General features: G+C 39.1%; 1 protein-coding gene across 1 annotated transcript in view; it reads left to right on the top strand.

Annotated features, from left to right (window-relative positions):
* The window catches only part of LOC138831371 (zinc finger protein 585A-like), a 386,491-nt gene extending 365,650 nt beyond the window's left edge, over positions 1-20,841 (top strand). The window contains exons 5-7 of the mRNA XM_070028486.1: positions 17,589-17,595; positions 18,244-18,541; positions 20,747-20,841. Of these exons, the coding sequence (XP_069884587.1) occupies positions 17,589-17,595; positions 18,244-18,541; positions 20,747-20,841 (400 nt within the window). The remainder of the gene's footprint in view (positions 1-17,588; positions 17,596-18,243; positions 18,542-20,746) is intronic.
* Positions 20,842-21,093: the final 252 nt, after the last annotated feature.

Raw genomic sequence — 21,093 nt, 5'->3', positions numbered from 1 at the left:
GATTCTTGAACCATGGCTAGGAGAGAAGATAAATGAGAGAGTCAGAAAAGAACCTGTGTGATTTTACCCTAGAAGTTCCTGGTCAGACCATAATAGGTGGGTTGGAAAAGCATAAAGCCTTCTTTTGGGAGAAGAAACATTCCTGAATCAAGTAGAACATTAAAGTATCCAGTAATGACAAATCCACAGAAGACTAAAGCCTTCTGTGTTACTAAACACTATTAACAGAAAATACACCCCAAAATGTAGACCCCATAAAATGCAAAAAAACACAACTTATATAGTTATGTGCTTTTGTTTATACTTGTTGGTTGATGACACAGGAAATTCTATTATCCAGCGTTCAGTTATTTTTTCCCATTTACCCACAATAGTAATTGTTAATATAAAACACATGAACTTTGCAGTGACATTTACAAAAAGCGAAAATTTATTCTGTTTACTTCAGTGAGGTTGTTTTTTGATAGGAAACACAATATGAATCTTTTAAAGGCAGTGTTTGCACATTAGTACTGGGTTTTTCTACATCATAAGAATATATTCTTTCTTTGAAAAATTAAAGTGGAGCTGGGAAGGTGGCTCAGTGGGAAAGTGCTTGTCTTGCATGCCTGAGGCCCTGGGTTAGATACCTTAGCACCACATAAGCAAAAAGAAAAAGCTGGAAGTGGTACTGTGTCTCAAGTAGTAGAGGGCTAGCTTTGAGCTGAAGAACTGAGGGACAGCACCCAGGCCCAGAGTTCAGGCCCCACGACTAGAACGAATAAAAGAAGAGAAAAACTTAATTTATTATAGCCTAAGTGTTCACATTCACAATAATTAAGATGAGGATTGTTACAAATTTCAAAGTGGGATACTTTCTGTGTGTTTTGGGATTTGGACTGTCCTCATCCACATTAGAAACTGAACAATCTGCCTTAAAATTGTCAAGTTTTCTATTTCATCTCATTTTATTAGAATATAATCTGAATTTAAAAGAGGACATTGTAACTGGGCTCTCATGTCTAATGTCTGTAATCTTAGCTTCTCAGAAGGCTGAGATCTGAGGCAAGTTAATATTATCCCCACCTTTGCTCCTCAGCTCCACCAAAACTTGAGCTCTTCCCAGACCCAGAGTTCCCTCCATACTGGTGACCACTCCCTCCCTCTACCCACACCTACCTGAGCATGTACCTGCCTAACTTCCTGTCCCCAGCTCCTGTTGCTACCTGAAGAGAGACACATGCATGTGCTCCCTCTCCTGGGAAATATGGTCCTTCTTGTACACCTTATAATAATCTTTCTCCTGTGCCTGCTTGTGGTCCCCTGGGATGCACATGTTGGATCCCTACAAGGATCACAAAATGCAGCCATTGGTAAAAGAATGTCTGAGAGACTTATCTCAAATAAAATAGCCAAAGTAGCTGGAAGGGGAGGTGTGGCTTAAGTGGTACAACATTATCATTGAACCAAATAATTTCATGGTCATTTTACAGACCTTGAGTTCAAGTATCAGGACAAGCACACATTTCAAGGTCATTGTATTGTATTCAAATTATATTTTAACAATTAAATTGGAATACATAGATAGGTAGTCTCTCTCTCTCTCTCTCTCTCTCTCTCTCTCTCTCTCTCTCTCTCTCTCTCTCTCTCTCTCTCTCTCTCTCTCTTTCTCTCTTTGTCTCTCTCCTTTTTTGTTGGTTGTGGGGCCTGAACTCTGAGCCTGGGAACTGTTCCTCAGCTCCTAAACTCAAAGCTAGCACTCTACTACTTGAGCCACAGTGCACTGTCTGCTTTTCCTGCTTCTGTGGTTCTGAGGAATCAAACTCAGGGTCTCATTCATGCAAAGCAAACACTCTACCACTGAACCACCTGCCCAGCCAGTCTCTCTCATTTTAAGTGATTTAAAGTAGACTAATTATATTAATGGAGAAATTGTAATTTGTCAAGAACAGACACAATAATTGGAGTATATCTGTGCCAGGCATATTTTGAAAGTGTCAAACACCATAGTAAGTGCAGAGGGTGAAAAGAAGATCACTATGTTTATATAAGACATATTCAAGGAATGTTTACCATTCATTGGCTTCAAAGCACAAAAACCAAGTTTATAAAGCCACATGGGTGAGTACCAGAATCCCTAGGTTCAGTCTCTAGACTCTCCTTCTCTAGAGAACGAGAGGATTCTCAGCCAGTTTCTTGCACCTGCAGGAACAAGTACTAATGGCAGCACAATTCCATTAGACAAAAAATATCATCAACCTCAGACTGGGGAAAGATGCTAAGGGCAGACTTTGGCTGGCGACTCAGACACTGGGCTTCTTCCTTTGGCTCTGACTATGGAATGCAAAGTTGTACTTCAGAGCACTTCCACCAGCAAGGCAAAAGGAAAGAAACTTGAATTTACAAACTAAAAACACCAACAGTGGCCAAGTAGGTTCAAGCGCCTTACCCTGGCCTCCCTCCACTCTTTCAAAGGATCTGTGCCTCAATAGAAACTACAATTCCCATAACACGATGCATTCAACTAGAGGAAGTGGGCTTGTTACAGGGTTTGGACTGGCACCAGACACTTGGTCCTAAGTGTGCATAGATACATGGGGACCTTTCTCTCCCAACTGCGGGAACTAAGGTGAGTTTCTTCTTGAAAAATCAGTTTACCTCTTGAAACATTGTGAGATCAAACAAAACAAAGAAATGTATTAGGATCATTAGATAATTTGGCTTTTTTATTCTTAGTTTTATTAATGTAATTGAGGTTATGAGACTCCATGGTTATTGATTTTGTTTTTGTTCAAAAGTATGTTCCTCTGAATATAAATTAGGTCACTGTTTTACCTTAAAAATTTGAATATCTCCCCTCTCACTTTAAAAAGGTATTTGCAGCTGGGTGCCAGTAGCTCATGCCTGTAATCCTATGTACTAAGGATGCTGAGATCTGAGAATGCTGGTCCAAAGTCAACTCTGGCAAGAACATTCATGAACTTTCTCTCCAATTAACCACCAAAAATACAGAAGTGGCCTTGTGGTTCAGGTGGTATAGAGCTCACCTTCAGCAGAACAGCTCACGGATACAGCTAAGGCCCAGAGTTCAAGCCACAAGATCAGGTATTTACATACACTGAGCTGATTGATTCTGGGATCATTTCCCCCATCTCTAATATATATATATATATATATATATATATATATATATATATATATATATATATATATATACATATATATATATATATATGAATAAAATAGCAGAATTTTAAGGTAGACATACTTTATAATCTTAGAATTAAATAGATTGGTCAAACTTTACCCATTATTTTTCCAGAAACTACCAAATTCCCTCTATGAAATTTTAAGGAGTTTTTGGTTATTTGCATATGAAATTTGCCTTTCCTTTAATATTTTTTTCCCTCCTTTTTTTGTTGGTCCTGTGGCTTGAACTCAGAGCATGGGCACTGTCTGGGAGCATTTGCTGTGCTCTACTTGCCTTTCTTTATTTATTGCTTCAGGAAACTAGTGAAAAATTTCCTCCCAGTGGTTTCTTAGAAAATGGTACTCCTCCTGCAAGACTTTTTCAGAAATGGTTGTCTAGGGTGATCAGGGTGAATGTGGGTGGAGATAGAGTTCAGGGTAGGACTATGTTCATGTGAAGCTTGATAACTTGACCCAAACCAGTCTGATTTTACTTTTCTGTTTTGCATATCCTGTTGTTTTGATTTTCTACCTGTTCTCTGATCCTAGAAGTTTCTGCCAGCTAGGGGTCCTCAGACTTGTTTTCTCAACTGTATCCATTACACTGTGGAATAAACCTTTTGCCTCCCTCCCTCATGTCAGACATCCTAAGCTTTTCTCTTAAGGATTTGTTGTGATTGTTGATGATTCTTTCCACACATCATGATTGGGAAGGATTGTGTAGGAAATATTCATGCCTGATATTCAGTCCTCCAGTGTGTGGGTTCTCCATGCCTCTTTTAGTGGACCTGATCTATTCCTCATGAAAATGGAGATCATGAGGCACATTTGGCTATATAGACATCAACTTTGGAGCACATATAAAATATGAAGGAAAAATAATTCTTCCTTTCTGTAAAACTAAAAAGTAAGTTTCTGAGAGGCAAGGAGATAAGGATCAGGTATAAATGGGTGCTTCCTAGACTAGCTGTGTTACATAGTTTTCATTGTTCAAGGGTACATTTTTCAAACATTCATTTCTAAGTTTTATGTTCATTGTACTAATAGATATAGAATTTACTTCCTACATTATTTTTGAATTGTTCAATGCTCACAGAGTAAGTCTCATTATTTGTTATACAAATATTATATCCTCTTCCTTCATTCATCTCAATGATTGACTGTTCCAGATGCTGAACTAGAAAGTACAAGTATGGTACAGTATTCAGGGATAGATTATGGCTCTGACATCCTCTGGACGAAAAGGTGAATGAATGGAAAACATGGAGCTCATGAATAACACTTCTAGAATTCCTTTTGCAGGAGATGTGGTGCACCCCTCATGGGTTCCACTATGCCCGGAGATTCCTGAGGTTGTGATGATCCTCTCTCATGGAAGGCATGTGGATTATGGAGAGCCTGTGGATTTCACATCTTGTCTACTGTTGTGGTGGTGGAAGTCTCCCAATATGCACTGTACAACTGGGTTCAAGGAGTGAGCAGTGATCAGTGGTACCTTGTTGCACCCCATGTTTGTCAGCCTGTTTCGGCAAGCTCACCCTGACTTCTGCAACTGGCTGCTGCTGAGGTCATTTGGACTAATGCCCCTCTCTATCCCATACCTCTGTATCAGAGACCTGTCCTGTTTCATGGTTTTGTATCATTTACTGTGCAAGGTTGTGTTATGTATCCATACATGCTGGTAGTTGGCCTAGGTATGGTTTTCAAGGGTGGGGTGGTTTTTGATGCCTCTAGCAGGAACAATTGTGTTCTCACTAACTGCATAAATACTCTGAGATTACTATGCAATCACCTTAACTTATGTTGCTTGTTCAGTTGATATAACCATTATGGTATAATAAGTTTGGGTCTCTGTTTGCTATTGAGGTTTAGAGGGCTCTTAGCCACTGCTGCAGATTTTTGGGAATATTGGTTGCCAGCATTTTTGCTACCCTAACTGTTCTTGCTAGAGCTACTGCTTCTGCTGTGAACCTTATCCAAACCATATATAAAACACAACATGTTAGTACTTTGGCTTGATATGTTTCTGGTGCCCTGGGATTCAGGTGGGCTTAGATAAAAAGATTGTGATATGTTTTATGATTTGGAACCAGCAAAGATGTATATTGATAATCAGGTAGACATGCTAAAGACCCAGTTAAAAATGATGTGAAATGCTAATGGTTAGTACATCTGTGTTATCCCTCTTAAATATGATGGAAATATGATTTGGGCCAATATCCAGTGACATATTTGTGGAGTCTGGCCCTTTGAAAATTTTTTTTTGATCTGGTCATGGGGCCTGAACTCTGGGCCTGGGCGCTTTCCTTCAGCTCTTCACCTCAAGTTTAGCGGGCTACCACCACTTGAGCCACAGCGCCACTTCCAGCTTTTCTCTTTTTGCTTATTTGGTGCTGAGGAATCGAACTCAGGACCTCATGCATGCAAGGCAATTGTTCTACCACTGAGCCACCTTCCCAGCCCTCCTTTGATAAATTAAGCTTAGACATTATGCAGCGTCAGGGTCAGAAATCTGATATTGGTCAACCCACCCTATAGGTAGCACACCCTGCAGATTTATCTGCATCAGTTCTCCATTATCTACAGGGATTCAACCTGGGAAATAGCACTCCTGTTTTCATTTCTTAGGCATTTTCCTGTTTCTTGTTTTGGTATTCCTTTCTCTTCCATTCTTCCTGAGATGTATGATTTGCTGCATTTTCCAGGTTCAGGCTGACAGACACTTGCTCAATTTACCAAATAAAAGGAGGACTTGTTGCAGACTCAGAGGTGCCAGGAGCTGGCAAGGTGTAAACAAAAGTTCCACAACCACCCACTGCAACCTTCAGGGCTGTAAGTACTTGCCCTTTTCATAGGAGGGAGTGTTCCTTTTAGCTTCTGGGCCTGGGGCCTTACCTGTAGGAGTTTGGCAGACAAAGGTTGAACTAGAATGAGGAAGGCTGCATATGATCTGCAGTTGTTGCCACATTGAGTCCTAGAACAATGTGATGCAAGAACTGGACAGATACAGAAAATGTCTATAGCTAAGGGTATTGCAGAAATAAAGAGAGATTCATCATTGGCCTGGTCTCTGTCTCTTCCATTATCATTCCCTTGTTCTTCTGAAGCACTGCTAGTGTTGTGGCTGGCCCTAGCAGTGGTAGTATGCTTACGTAGCATGCATGAAGCCCTGGTTCAAGTCTTTACTACCACATACACAGGAACACAAAATGTGGAATTGTGGCTCAAGTAGTAGGATGCTAGTCTTGAGCAAAAGAAGTTCAGTGACAGTGTCCATGCACTGAGTTCAAGCCCCAGAGTTGGGACATAAAACACAAGAAATGCAAGTTGTGTGCTGGTTCCTTATGTCTGTAATCCTCGCTGTTCAATAGGCTGAAACCTGAGGATCCCAGTTCAAAGTCAGCCTGGCCACCAACATGTGTGAGACACTTATCTCCAGTGACCACTAGAAATCCAGAAGTGTGTTGTGGCTCACATGGTAGAGCACTTGAGCTCAGAGATGGTTCCCAGGTTCAGAGTACAAGTGCCATGAACGACCAAAAAAAAAGGGATAAAAATATATAAGTAAATGCATCAGAAATACAGGCTTGAACAATGAAAACTACACTTCACATGAAGTCTTGGAAGTACTCCAATTCTTTCTGATCCTTTTCTCCTTGCCCCTCAGGAATTTACTTTTTTTTGAATGAAATTAATTTTTCTTTATATTATTAGAGGTGCTTTTAAGTTGAAGTCTATAAATCCAAATATGCCCTTTGATTTCCATTTTCATGAGGAATAATTCAGGTCCAAAAAGGAGATATAGAAAACCTATACACTGGAGACCTAAAACCAGGCATGAAACTTTCCAATCCAAACCATCTCAATTATATTGTATGTAAAGGATCACCAAAAATCACAATAAATATTGAAGAGACAAGTATAGGATCTCTGATTATGAGAGAGGGAGACTGTTGCAGACCCTGGGGTGCCTGCCAGGAGCAGGCAAACTGTGAGCAAAGGCTTCAGGGCCATTGACTCCCACCTTCAGGCTTGCAAGTCCTTGCCCTTTCTTGGTTTGAGGAAGTGTGTGTTCTAGCTCTTTGGCCTGGGGCTTTAAGTGAAGGGAGGCTTTGGTGGAAAAGATATATTGAAGTAGAATGAGGAAAGGTGTGTGCTGTTTGCACTTTTTGGCACAGTGGGCTTAGACCAATATTACACAAGCATTTGAGAAATATAGCAGAATTGTGCCATCAGCCATCTCTCTGTCTCCTTAATTATTATCCCATTGGCCCACAGAAATCTTGCTTGTGCTCTGTACAGACTGTGGCAGAAGGCAAAGATTTCTTCCACAGCTTAATGGATAAGATCTGAGAAGACAAGTCTGAGGTCCCCTAGATATGTAGCCTAAAGCTACTGAGAGGAAGTTTTAGGATCAGAGAAGAGGTAAGAATTCTAAAGAGATTTTGACATGCAAAATGAGAAGACAAAAGCAGACTGGTTTGTAAATGATTAAGATTCACATCAACATAGCCTAGCCTAAACTTCACTCTTCTACTCATCTGCATTCATTCTAACCCCCAAACCACACTCTTTGTAGGAAAATCAAGGAAATGTGCCATGCTCTTAAGAATCCCTGTGAGGAAACTTTTCACTAGTTACCTGAAGAAATTATGAAAGGAAATCCAAGTAGAGCACAGCAAATGCTCACAGACAGTGACCAAGCTCGGAGTTGAAGCCTCAGGACCAACAGAAAAAGAAAAAAACATAAAACCCTTAAATGAAAAGCAAAATTCAGAAACAGCCAAAAACTCATTTTCATTTAATAGATAGAATTGGGGATTTTCTGGAAAATTAATTGTTTGATTTTGCAAAATCTAAATCAACACAAGGATTATGATGCATATCCACATAACCATCTTCTTATTCTATGCCAGTGTGTACATTGCACTAATGGAGAATGACCCTTTAGAAGTTCAGTGTCTATGAGTACGTTTGTAAGATGAGAGGGGAGGTATTAAACAATGTAAAGCAGAACAGAGATATAATTTACACTCCGCAGAACACAGGCATACAACAAAAAGAAAGGAATGAGAAACACAGTCTCATAACCTCAATTTCATTATTAGAACTAAGTACCAAAAAGTCAATGCATCCAATTCTCCCCATATCTATCCATTTTCTGGTTGGTCTTACAATATTTCACAAAGGAAACAGTGGTTTTGAAGAAGAAACTCACCTTAGCTCCCACAGCAGGGAGAGAAAAGTCCCAATGCAACCAAGCACTCTTCTGACCAGAGGTGAAGCAAGGTGGCGCCGAGCATTATGGGAATTGTAGTCTCCGTGGAGGGCTTTTGGTTTGAAAGTCCTGAGTTGTTTTTGTTTTTGTAGGGCGGAAGTGGCGCAGAGATCCTTTTGGGCATGCGTCTCCCCGCCCCCTTGGGCATTTTGAGTCAGCCCGTTCTGGATTCCTTCCATTTGCCTTGCTGCTGGAAGTGCCCTGAAGTAAAGTTCGGCCTTCCATAGGTGGGAGCCAGGAGTCAGGGGCCCAGCTCTGCGCAGGGGGGCTTGGGAGCAGTAACTTGAAGGAATCTCAAGCTTTGGAACTGATGTCAGGTAGGAACTGTGGGATTGCTGCTGGAGTCTATCCTCCACAGGTTTCTTTTTCTGGTTTTGTTTTTTTTTTTTTTTTCGTTCATTGGTGGGGCTTGAACTCTGGGCCTGCAAGCAACGTTCCTGAGCTCGTCAGCTCAAGAGGAGAGTTTTACACTTGAGCCAAAGCACCCACTTTCCCCTCCACGCTTTTCTCCAGTCTGGGGTTGATAATTTGCTTGAGGTTCAGGAGTTGGTGCTGCCATTAGCTTCTGGGCTCTGAGCTGCAAGAACCTGGCTCCCAAATATCTGAGAGCAAGCTGGGTGATTCTGCAGATGAGGAGAACCCAAGAGCTGTCCATTTGTACTCCAAGACCAAGGGATTCTTCTATTAACACATGTGATTTTATTTGCTTTGCCCACGTGGAAGAGGAGTACAGGAAGAATTCTGGTGAAATTGTGAGGTGTATGCCTGCCTTGAGTCCTCTTACATTGAAGTTGTATTTGTGGCTTCTGTGTTGTTTCTCCTAGAGATATTTTAATCTTTTTGGCTTGAGCTTTTAATCTCCTGGCTTGAGTTCACAGATGTTTGTTCACCATCCTGTTTCTAGAGACAGTTGTACATGGGATATTGGAGTAGTGAGTGCTGGTCCTGTATTTTTAGGAATGAAGCCTAGCAATGTTTGAAGCAGAGCACCCTATGAATAAGAATCTCCATCCTAAATGGACTGACCTTTTCAATTCTGAGAAGCCCAAAAGGGAAGAAGCAGAAAAGCACAGGAAGGGGAAGATGCTGCTATCTTCCCTTGCCTTATGCAAAAATTGTTGCTACTTCCCTGAGCACCAGATTCACGTGGTACTCTTTCCTACACCACTCTCACTTTGTGTTGTTGCAAGATTTAAGCTAATTTCTAGGAGTCGTGATGAGCTGGCTTGAGGAATAACCCAGAGGCTAGTTATCAGAGGATACCTGAGGCTGTGGTTTGGGAAGGTGGGGTAATGGTTTTTTTTGTTTTTTTTAATATTATTTTATTTTATTTGAGAACATACTGTACAGAGGGGCTACAATTACATGGGCAGGATAATGCATACATTTTTTACCAAGCATTGCAGCCTCCTCCTTTGTTTACCCTTCACCTCCCTTCCCAGCCTCCCCCCTTCCAAGGTGGGGTAATTGTTATGACTGAAAATATCTATTCATGTAGTAATCCCTAATCCTCTTCTTGCTAATTTATTCAGCCTGAGTTACCACTATAATTTTTAGTATGTTTTCATTGAAACTTATCTTAAATGTCCCATCTATGGATTTGTTAATGCTAGGTCTAATGTGTTGGCTGTGCCTCCTAGTTCAGAAAGTGTTGGTCGGGGACAGTTGGCCTTAAATGAAAAATCACAGAAGAAAACTTGAGGTAATATGTCTTACTCAAGGTTGTATGCTTTGTAGGTGATGCTTATCTTCAGGTGTGTCACTCCTATATGGAGTATTTTATGTTGTATCATTAGGATGGCCAAGGATCTTCCCATGACTCTTTAGGGAAATGAACATTAGGGACTTCTCAAACCTGGGTTTACCTCATCTTTACTCATGTTCCTTTGGCCAAAGCATGTTAAAAGGCAAATTGCAAATCATTGCATATGTTTGCAATGGATACAGTGAAATGTGCCATTTGACAACCATTATTGAAATAGTATAGCACAAGAAATATATTCTGTACATAGTTTCCTCTGTAACTACTGAGTTACATCATACATGCTTCCCATGAAGTTCAAATATGTAAATGAATCAGGTAGAAAACAAATTCCAATGGATTCCTAGGATACTTTTGCATTATAAAAAGCAGTTCATACATCCTGAAGTATATTCAGTATAATTACTTTTAGTGGAAATGTGATATGTTTTTGCTTTCAGTTATTCAAGTATATTCAAGTATATTCAAGTATATTCAGTATAATTACTTTTAGTGGAAATGTGATATGTTTTTGCTTTCAGTTATTCAATATTTTTGTAGGAACATTCAGTTTTATAAATGTAGTATGTACATAAACATAGAAATTAGTTGGTTTAATAATATCTATCTACCAGGAAATGGACTGGATTTGTATTGATTGGAGACTTTAATGCTCTGCCTGAGACATTAAAGATTCTTCTCTTATAAGAAGACTTTGCCGTTTTCCAGCCCATGTATTATGTTGCAAGAGGAAATTCTGGGCCGAAAGTCTCACAGATTCATTTTTCTTGCATCCCAGCCATGCTTCCAGAATCTTCCGCTCATTAACAGCAGAAAGACAGAATGAATGGATCTCTGGTGAGTTGTTTTTTCATTTCTCATTTGGTTTTATTACATTATATGAACTAAAGATGTTCAAGAATTTAAAACAATTCCAACCACACAGCTCCAGCCTCAGGAACATATTCATATTCTTATAGATTATCAGATTAAGATTGCTTGTAGGTTTAGCAGATTAAATGGTTATATTCTTTCTAAGTTGAATGCAGATTGGCTTCAGAATGTCTAGGTTTCATCTTGTCATAAAATGTAATCAAATCTATTACGTGATGTAATGACACCGAGCAGGTTACTTCTCATGGAAGGTGAAGGATAGCTTTTAAACAGATCACATCCTCATGAGTAACATTAAACTATTTCAGTGAAATTTTCCTGGAATTGCTGAAATAGAGTTATGGACACACACACACATTCCTGTGTTCTTAAGAAATGATTAACCTATATGTACTTAAATTACTCTCCATATATAGTACTTGGACGACTTCATGGTCTTGGCCTTACTTGAAACTTAGGCTATATTTGTTGCTAAACTTTATGGTCTTCCTACAAATTCCTGTTTGTTTTCTAAAGTATCCTCACAAAATTTCTTTCCTCTATTTTCTCTCTCTGTTTTTGATTTTCTATTCACTAATGTTGGTTATTTTTGTTTTTCTCTTTGTGTCTATTTTTCTATCATTTTTTCATACTTTTCTCATTCCCTCTTTCCTCCATACGTGTCTCAGTTGTTTCTTTTCTTCAAATGATCTATCTGGGAACTACTTTTTCTTAGTGATCAGTTTTACTTTGCTGACATGGCTCTTAGGTTTGACATTTTTCTTACCCATTGTATAGGAAAATTCTTCCCTAGAGAGTTCTACAGACTTCCAGAAACAAAATTGGAAAATCACAAAAACAGAAACAGATAGAGTTAGGGAAAACCAGGGTTCCAAAGGTTCTCTGGCACTTGTTCCCTTGGTGTAAGCAAGCAAGCATAGTTGCTTGAGTGCACACAGGGAAGATGATCATTGATAACATGCAAAAATGAAGTATCTATATTAATAGTACAGTCAGAGCCACAACAGGTTGTGAGGAAAACATGTTTCCTTATTCTCCTGAGAAAGAAGACTGGCTCCCAGAGAAAATGCAGACATGAAGTTCACCTTACCTAGCCTTGAAGGTGAACAGCAGCTCAGTTTCAGATGCTATCTTTCTATCTTTCCAACAGTAAGGAAAAGGCCTGCCCTCCAGTCTCTTAACCCGATACAGAATTCTCTTTTAACCCTTCTGCATCCAGCTCTCAGTGTTCTCATTTCAGTCAGGTTGGAATTCCAACCTCTGAAACTTTTTCCCCCTTCAGCTCAACTTCAGAGTTCCCTACAGAAAAGTATTTCCTTCCCCCAGTTTTCTCCTGATTCTGTTATCTTTGGTCTAACTTCATTTGATGTGGTATTCTGTTTAGTTTTTCCTTCCTACTACTTTTGAATATGTTAATTCACTGCCAGTATATGAGAGGAACTGGTTCTGATAAAAAAAAATATACAGTGACAAGGTGTTCTTCATTAGAAATATCACTTCTTGCAAAATCTCACAGATGTTTGCTCAGGAATTGATTTGGATCTCTGAGGAATTTTGCTATTAACTAACACAAGTGGAAATATATCCTGAAAAATCTACTGGAGAAATGACTTAGGAATATGTGACACATTTGAGCATTTGTTCATATTCATCATTTTTGTCATATTGAGTGTTCCTTGAGCTTCTATACATTTTCCTCCACCTTCCATGAAGCCTATTAAAATGAAAAGAATATTTTATTCCCCTTATGCCTATATTTTGTATTGTAGAATGTAAGCAAAATTTGCAAAACTTCATGGTAGCAGTTCTTTTTTACGTAGGATGGAAATATCAGGGTATCTGTGACCACTTCTCAATATTTAGTATTTAAACCAAACGTGGTGAACCTAGGATATTTTAATGTGTGAACTCAAACAAATCTTATATGGACCAAGTAAATCATTAGCTACTTTCTGGAGTAATGTTAGTATTTTTTAATATTCAGGTGGACACTGCTTCTCATAGGTCTAGTAATGTCCTATGTTCTGTACTCCATATCATATCCTGAATGTGTTCTGCTTGCTTATGAGAGTATGTGTTAATAGAAAATCTAAATAGGATTTATGGTGAAACACTATATGTAAATGCAGAAAAAATATTTGTTTAATTCATTTTACCCTGATATGTAATAAAATTTATCAAAAATAATATAATTTTTCAGACACCTCCTTAGACTTATTGTTGTCATGCCACATTATTGTCTCCTTAGAGTTTTTATCTTGTCTCTGTTGTTAGCAGCAGAAATGTGTTTTCATACATTAGGGAAACTGTAATTTTTATTGGTCATAGGGCTTGAATTCTGGGCCTGGTTGTTGTCCTTCAGCTCTTCAGGTCAATGTGAGTGCTCTACCACTTCAGTCACAGTAGTACTACTTTCACCTTTCTGGTGTTTTATTGGAGATAAGTGTCTCATGGACTTTCCTGCCAGGGCTAGCCTTGAACCTAGATCCTCAGACCTCAGCCTCCTGAATAACTAGGAGGAAAAGCCACCAGTGCCCTGCCAATCTCTGTGTTTTAATGACCAGGTTAATATATTGTCAAATATTTCTAATTTGCTATTTAATTTTCCCAGTGAATAGATAACACAGCAAGCTGCAAACATTTTTTCCCTTTTCTTTTTTTATTGTAATGATACTATACAGAGGGTTACAGTTACATGAGTGAGGTAATGAGTACATTTCCTCTTGAACATTGTTACCCCCTCCATTGTTTTCCCCATAGCATTCCCTCCCTTCGTACCTTCCCCGAGGTTCTTTTTTTTTTTTTATTGTGATTAAGTGATTACATAATTTCCGGAATTTCACAATATTGTGGAATAATGATGCTCATTTAAAGTCACAAGTTCATTCTAACTTTCCTGGAGCAAATTGTCTATCACAGTCTATAACATATAATGGTGTTCACATGCTATACACAATACATGTGATCAGCAGCATGGGGATATTTAGTAGTGGTTCGATCAGTTGAGTAGGAGTTCTTTGTTTCTTAAGTCCTGTTAGTTTTGTTGTATCACCTAACATTTTGGATTTAGCATCCACTTATCAGGGAGACCATGTACCGTTTGTCTCTTTGCTCTTGGCTTACCTCACTCAACATGATTCCTTCTAGCTCCATCCATTTCCCTGCAAGTGCCACTATTTTGTCATTTCTAATGGCTGCATAATATTCCATTGTGTATAGATACCACAATTTTTGGATCCATTCATCTGTGGTGGGGCATCTGGGTGTTTCTATATCCTAGGTATTGTGAACAGTGCTACAATAAACAATGGAGGTGCACGTGTCCTTGTATATTGGTTCCTGTTGTTCAGGGTAGATGCCTAGAAGTGGTATGACTGGGTAGTAAGGGAGGTCAATCTTTAGATTTCTAAGGACCCTCCAGACTGCTTTCCAAATTGACTGTGTAAGTGTACATTCCCACCAGCAGTGTAATAGGGTTCCTCTTTCTCCACATCCCCTCCAGCATTTGTCGTTGGCTGATTTGTGGATGTGGGACATTCTGACTGGGGTAAGGTGGTATCTCAGGGTTGTCTTTATTTGCAATTCCTTCACCACCAGGGATGATGAACATTTCCTCATGTGTTTCTTTGCCATTTTTATTTCTTCATTTGAGAAGTCCCTCTTTAGTTCCCTTGCCCATTTAGTAATTGGATTTTTAGGTTTGGGAGGGATTAGTTTCTTGAGTTCCCTGTACATACAGGATGTTAACCCCTTGTCTGATATATTGCTGGTAAATACTTTTTCCCTATTAGTTGGTTGTCTTTCTAGCTTGGTTGCGATAGATTTAGCTGTGCAGAAGCTTTTTATTTTAAGGTAGTCCCATCTGTCGGGTCTATCTCCAACTTGTTGTGACCTTTGGACTCTGTTCAGGAAGTTCCTTCCTGTGCATATTAGTTCAAGTGTTTCTCCTACTCTGTCCTACAGTAGTTTCAGAGATTCAGGTTTAATGTTGAGGTCTTTAATCCATTTTGAGTTGATGTTGGTTCATGGTGATAGGCTGGGGTCCACTTTTAGTTTTGTAGCAAGATGCAAACATTTTATGTAAGAAAAAAGCATTCCTGCAGCATAATGAAATTCCAGATTGGAATTCTCATGACCTAGGTCTAATTTCTTGATGGAAATGTGCCATTACAGAAGCTGATGTCATTTGATGATGTGGCTGTGTACTTCACCTGGAAGGAGTGGCAGGATCTGGATACTAGTCAGCGGACCCTTCACAGAGATGTGATGCTGGAGACCTATAGCAACCTAATGGCCTTGGGTGAGCAAAGGTCACTTTTTCTTGGAAGATCAAGTGCTTTTATTTTAGTAGACATTTGACTGTTTATGTTATCTAGGTATAAGATTCCAGTCCATTCCCAGCTAAAAAACTGCTAGTATACAAGCCAGCCAAATTCAGGTCTGGGAGCTTGGTGTTGTTTGCCTTTCGCACTACTGCATGAACCACAACTCCATTTTGGCTTTTGTTTTAGGGTATATTCTGGGTTTCCATGCCCAGGTTGGTTTGAAGCCTGCCTGTTCTGATCTCACCTCGTCAATGAAGTGTTACAGTTGTAAGCCTTTGGACCATAACATTTTCTAAAAAAAAAAAAAAAAAAAGATTCCAGTCCATGGGAAGTATCATTTCTTTGTAAGGGAAACTTCAACTTCATTATATGTAACTCAAGAGCTAATTTTATTCTCAATCTTTAAGATTTCTAATCAGTAGTTGGACAAAAGTTCTAAACTATGATCCAATAAGAGGAGACTGACTTCCCAGACTTGGGGTAATTATTATAGGTGGATCTACAGTCTAGATAGAATATACATTACTACTGACAGTATGGTCTGGAAATCAGTAGGTGAAAGTGTGTATTTGTAAGCCAAACTTGACACAGAGTTTAGTACATCAAGATTGGAATTCTAGATACTCTGGAGGCTGAAATCTGAAGATTTTGGTTTGAAGCCAGCAAATGTGGACAAATGACCATGAAACTCTTATCTCCAATTAACCTTCAAAAACTAGAAATGTAGCCAAGACTCAAACTAGTAGAATGCTAGCTTTGAGCAAAAGAGCTGAGTTCAAGCCACACAATGGACACAATAAACTCAAAGCTGGGGGAAACGCCACCAAGGAGTTATTAAGAATAGAGAAACCATGGGCTGGGAAGATGGCTCAGGGATAGAGCAATTGCCTTGCATGCTTGAGGCCCTGTGTTCGATATCTCAGCACCACATAAGCAGGGGAAAAAAGCTGGAATTGGCATTGTGGCTCAAGTGATAGAGTGCTAGCCTTGTACTTAAGAGCTGAAAGACAGCTCTAAGGCCCAGAGTTCAGGCCCCACAACTCGACCGCCCCCCACAAAAACAATTGAGAAACCAGATTTAGGAACAACCTTATGAACAGGATGTCTGCGACCTTACATTAATGATGACCCAGCAAGAGCAATTATTCTCCACTATTTCTTATTCACAGGGCACTGTGGTCCTAAACCTGAATTGATTGTGAAGCTGGAGCAAGGTGCAGAACCATGGATAAGAGAAACCTCAGACAAGAATTTTACAGGTGAGTTAAAGCATCTTGAATTGTGATGATGGATCCAGAGCCCAGTGGGTGTGTTTATCTTGAGCAGTACAGAGCAATAGTATTGCTAGTGCCCCTGAGTCATGTGTGGCAGAGAACTATGTGATCCTTTGTCTCAAGGAATTTTCAATCCAGAATTCAAGTGGAGACAAACTGAATTTGGTGTGCCAGTGTAGTTAATGTTAGCAATTCTCTTTTTCTGTAGAGAAGTCATTCATAAAGAGAAAAAGACAATAAGAAATGTAGAAAGGAGATCTCATTTTCTTTTAAACTAGTATTATGCAGGTAGGAGGAAAATAGCAGTATGGTAGGGCTGCTATCCTCTGATGGGGACAATTTCTTATCAGTGGTGCTGGGCATAGAGGGCGATTCAGAATGGAAGCATTAAGAGTATGGAGATGAATAATTTCAGGAAATATTTCCTGGAGAAACATATAATAATCTGAAATACAGGAAAACATTATTTTGCATTGTAAAATGTCAGTACTACTTTCTTAATTACTACATTGCAGAGAAAAGTATATATTCTGCATAAAGCAATGCTTTGATATTTGAAAATCTAGTAACAGAATGTGAGGAAATATCGTTATAGAAAGGAATTTGTGGGTCTCATTTATGTTTTTGTCTATTTTTCTATTATTCATTTTAGATGTCCCAGTAATGGAGGATGTGATTAGCACCTGTCAGAAAAGTCACAATAAATATCTCTCTGAAGTAGCAGTCATGAATAGTAACCCAGGGGAGGAAAAAGTGAGACTTATAAGAAGTTTTCATTTGAGCTCAAAACAGAAGTCACAACTGATTAAGAATAATGGGAACTCCTTAGGGATGAGGACAGAAAAGCTCACTGGGTGTCAGAACATGGATGCTTTCAGTGAACGTGGTACAATATGTGCTGCATATAGACCTCATGTGTCTTCTGTAGTTGAAGAATATAAACAGTGTGAAAGGTCTATCACCGAGACGACACACCTTATTCTCCCTCAGAGAACACACACAAGAGAGAAACCTTATGAATGTAACATGTGTCAAAAGTCTTTCACCCAGAAATCAAAGCTTACTGTCCACCAGAGAACACACACAAAAGAGAAACCTTTTAAATGCAACATTTGTGGAAAATCTTTCACCTGCAAGGCATATCTTAATAGACACCAGAGAACACACACAGGAGAGAAAATTTATGAATGTAACTTGTGTGGAAAGTCCTTCTCCTGGAAGTCAACTCTCACTGTCCATAAGATAACACACACAGGAAAGAAACCTTTTGAATGTAACGTGTGTGGAAAGTCTTTCATCCAGAAATCAAAGCTTACTGTTCACCTAAGAATACACACAAAAGGGAAACCTTTTGAATGTAACATTTGTGGAATGTCTTTCTCCTGCAAGGCATATCTTACTAGCCACCAGAGAACACACAAAGGAGAAAAACCTTATGAATGTAACATGTGTGGAAAGTCTTTCGCCAAGATGGCGTACCTTACTGTCCACCTGAGAACACATACTAGAGAGAAACCTTATGAATGTAACATGTGTGGAAAGTCTTTCACCAAGAAATCAAAGCTTACTGTCCACCAGAGAACACACACTGGAGAGAGACCTTATGAATGTAACCTGTGTGGAAAGTGTTTCACCCAGAAATCAAAGCTTACTAGGCACCAGAGAACACACACAAAAGAGAAAACTTTTGAATGTAACATTTGCGGAAGGTCTTTCACCCACAAGGAATATCTTACTACCCATCAGAGAACACACACAGGAGAGAAAATTTATGAATGTAACTTGTGTGAAAAGTCCTTTACCTGGATGTCAACCCTCACTGCCCATCAGATAACACACACAGGAAAGAAACCTTATGAATGTAATGCGTGTGGAAAGTCTTTCATCCAGAAATCAAAGCTTACTGTTCACCAGAGAACACACACAAAAGAGTATCCTTTTGAATGTAACATTTGTGGAAAGTCTTTCACCTGCAAGGCATATCTTACTAGCCACCAGAGAATACACACAGGAGAGAAACTTCATGAATGTAATGTGTGTGGAAAGTCTTTCACCCGAAAGGAAAACCTTACTGTCCACCAGAGAGCACACACAGGAGAGAGACCTTATGAATGTAACCTGTGTGGAAAGTGTTTCACCCAGAAATCAAAGCTTATTCGCCACCAGAGAACACACACACAGGAGAGAAACCTTATGAATGTAACACGTGTGGAAAGGCTTTCACCTGGAAGTAAAACTTCACTGTCCATAAGAAAATACACATGAAAGAAACCTTATGAATGCCATATGTGTGGAAAGATTTTCAGCCAGAAGCTACACCTTACTGTCCACCAGAGAGCAAACACTGGAGAGAAATTTTATGAATGTCAGCTATGTGGAAAGTCTTTTACCCAGAACATAAACCTTTCTGTCCATCAGAAAAAACCCACCAGAGAGAAATGTTATGTATGTAGCAGGCATGGAAATTCTTTCACCTGGAAGGGAAACCTTAATATCCATCACAGAACACAAGGAGAGAAACCTTATGAATGCAACCAGTGTGGAAAGACCTGGAGGTCACAGCTTAACATACATAAGTTGATTCACACAAATGAAATAACTTAGGATTGTACCAAATGGGGAAAGTCTTTGATCTGTAAGAAAATTGAAATTGCAATACAGAACCAATACAGGATAGAGACCTTATGATATAGCAGATGTGGAGTCCTCCAACTACAAGACACAGCTCAGGGTTCATCACAGAACACACAAAACACAGACACACAGACACACACACACCCTCACACACAAAGAGGAGAGAAATCCTATGTAGGAAAAATAAATGGAAAGGTTTTCAAGAAAAAGTCCTAACTCAGTTTGCATCACAGAACTGACACAGGCGAGAAAATACAAATATATCAAATGTGGAAAGTCCTTTACTAAGTATTCATAGATCCAAGTTCATAGGACAGACACAGCGGAGTAATCTTAAGAATATTACAAATGTGGAAGGTCTTTGACCTGAAAGGAATACCTCAGTGTTCATCAGAGAACTGACTCACATAGGAGAAAAGAAAGTAGTGAATAGAACATATGTGAAATGACTTTCAATCAGAACTGAGTCCTCAGCATATGTGAGATCATACACAGGAGAGAAACTATGAGTACAGAAAACATTTTGCCAGAAGTCACATCTGTACAGGTATCAGAGACCTGGCCACATGACAGAATTTCTCTCAATATAAACATGAGAGGAAGTCTTTCAACCAGAAGCCAACCTTCAGCAATTATTAAAATATTTAACCAGGAAAGAAACCCAATGTAGGAAAATCTTTGTTAGAAAACCTCTGTAAATTATACAGAGAAATCCTTCATGGCAGAGGTAAGCTAAGGTGATGGGAAACCATTCTTCACTCTTCAGCTCTCTTTGAGCCAATACTTGTCATTATGTTGAGTGGGTATGGTGTCCTTCAATATTATCCAAAGCATGTAGATACAACCAGTCTCAACAAGTAATTAAGAGATTGAAATAATGCACTTGTGTCTTTTATACTAAGGAATGGTGTGTCAAGGTAATTTGATGAATTCTTCTTAGAAATATGAGTTCTAGCCCTTTGGGACTGGATTCAGGTCATCTCCAACATGCTTATGGGAACAATAGATGAGTAAATAGTGTTAGGATTGGTGGCAAGAACATGAGAACAACCATATTTCTACTGTTCCCTTAAGTCTCCTTCTGTATGTGTGATCCATGCGTTATAGTACAAATGACTTACTTATTCCAGTTCAGTTTTTGAATGGAAGATCTAAAGGAAGATATTAGTTCTTATTGCAGTACATATATAGTAGTAAAATCTTTCTCAGAGGGTTAACAATGCTCAAAAGGAAATGTATTCATGACCTAACTCATAATGGTATAACCAATCTGTACAGTATGTTTACAATAAAATATATATTTAAAAATATGATGGATTAATAAAGACTAGAATCTGCATTGTGCCTTGGGGGAGAACCCCAAAGTGTCTTCAGTGTTTGCTCTTTTCTTTAATCACTGGTGATGAGCAACTTGTGATTGATTCACTCTTAGTCTATTTAGTTGTTCTGCTGAGCAAGCTATTACAAAACACCAGTGTGGATGATGTGTCGCACCTGTGTTATCTCATAGAGGGCCAAAGTGGATAGGACATTAGGGGAAATAATCAAGCACACAAAGATATTGATCAACCTCTCACAAAAATTGAAGTTAACAAAAAAATAAAACCATCTGCCACTTGAGTTATAGCATCACTTCTAGGCCCTAAGAGGAAGGAAGGAAGGAACGATGGAAAGAAGGAAGAAAGGAAGGAAGAAAGGAAGGAGTGATGTGAGAGAGGGAAAGAGGAAGGGAAAAAATGAGGAAGAAGGAAGAAATGAACTATTCAAAAGAAGAATGTT

The sequence above is a fragment of the Dipodomys merriami genome, unplaced genomic scaffold, assembly GCF_024711535.1.
Source record: "Dipodomys merriami isolate MVZ:Mamm:240054 unplaced genomic scaffold, mDipMer1.0.p SCAF_194, whole genome shotgun sequence".
Classification (NCBI taxonomy): domain Eukaryota; kingdom Metazoa; phylum Chordata; class Mammalia; order Rodentia; family Heteromyidae; genus Dipodomys; species Dipodomys merriami.
The sequence above is the reverse complement of the archived record's forward strand: the minus strand, read 5'-3'. Positions and strand labels throughout refer to the sequence as shown.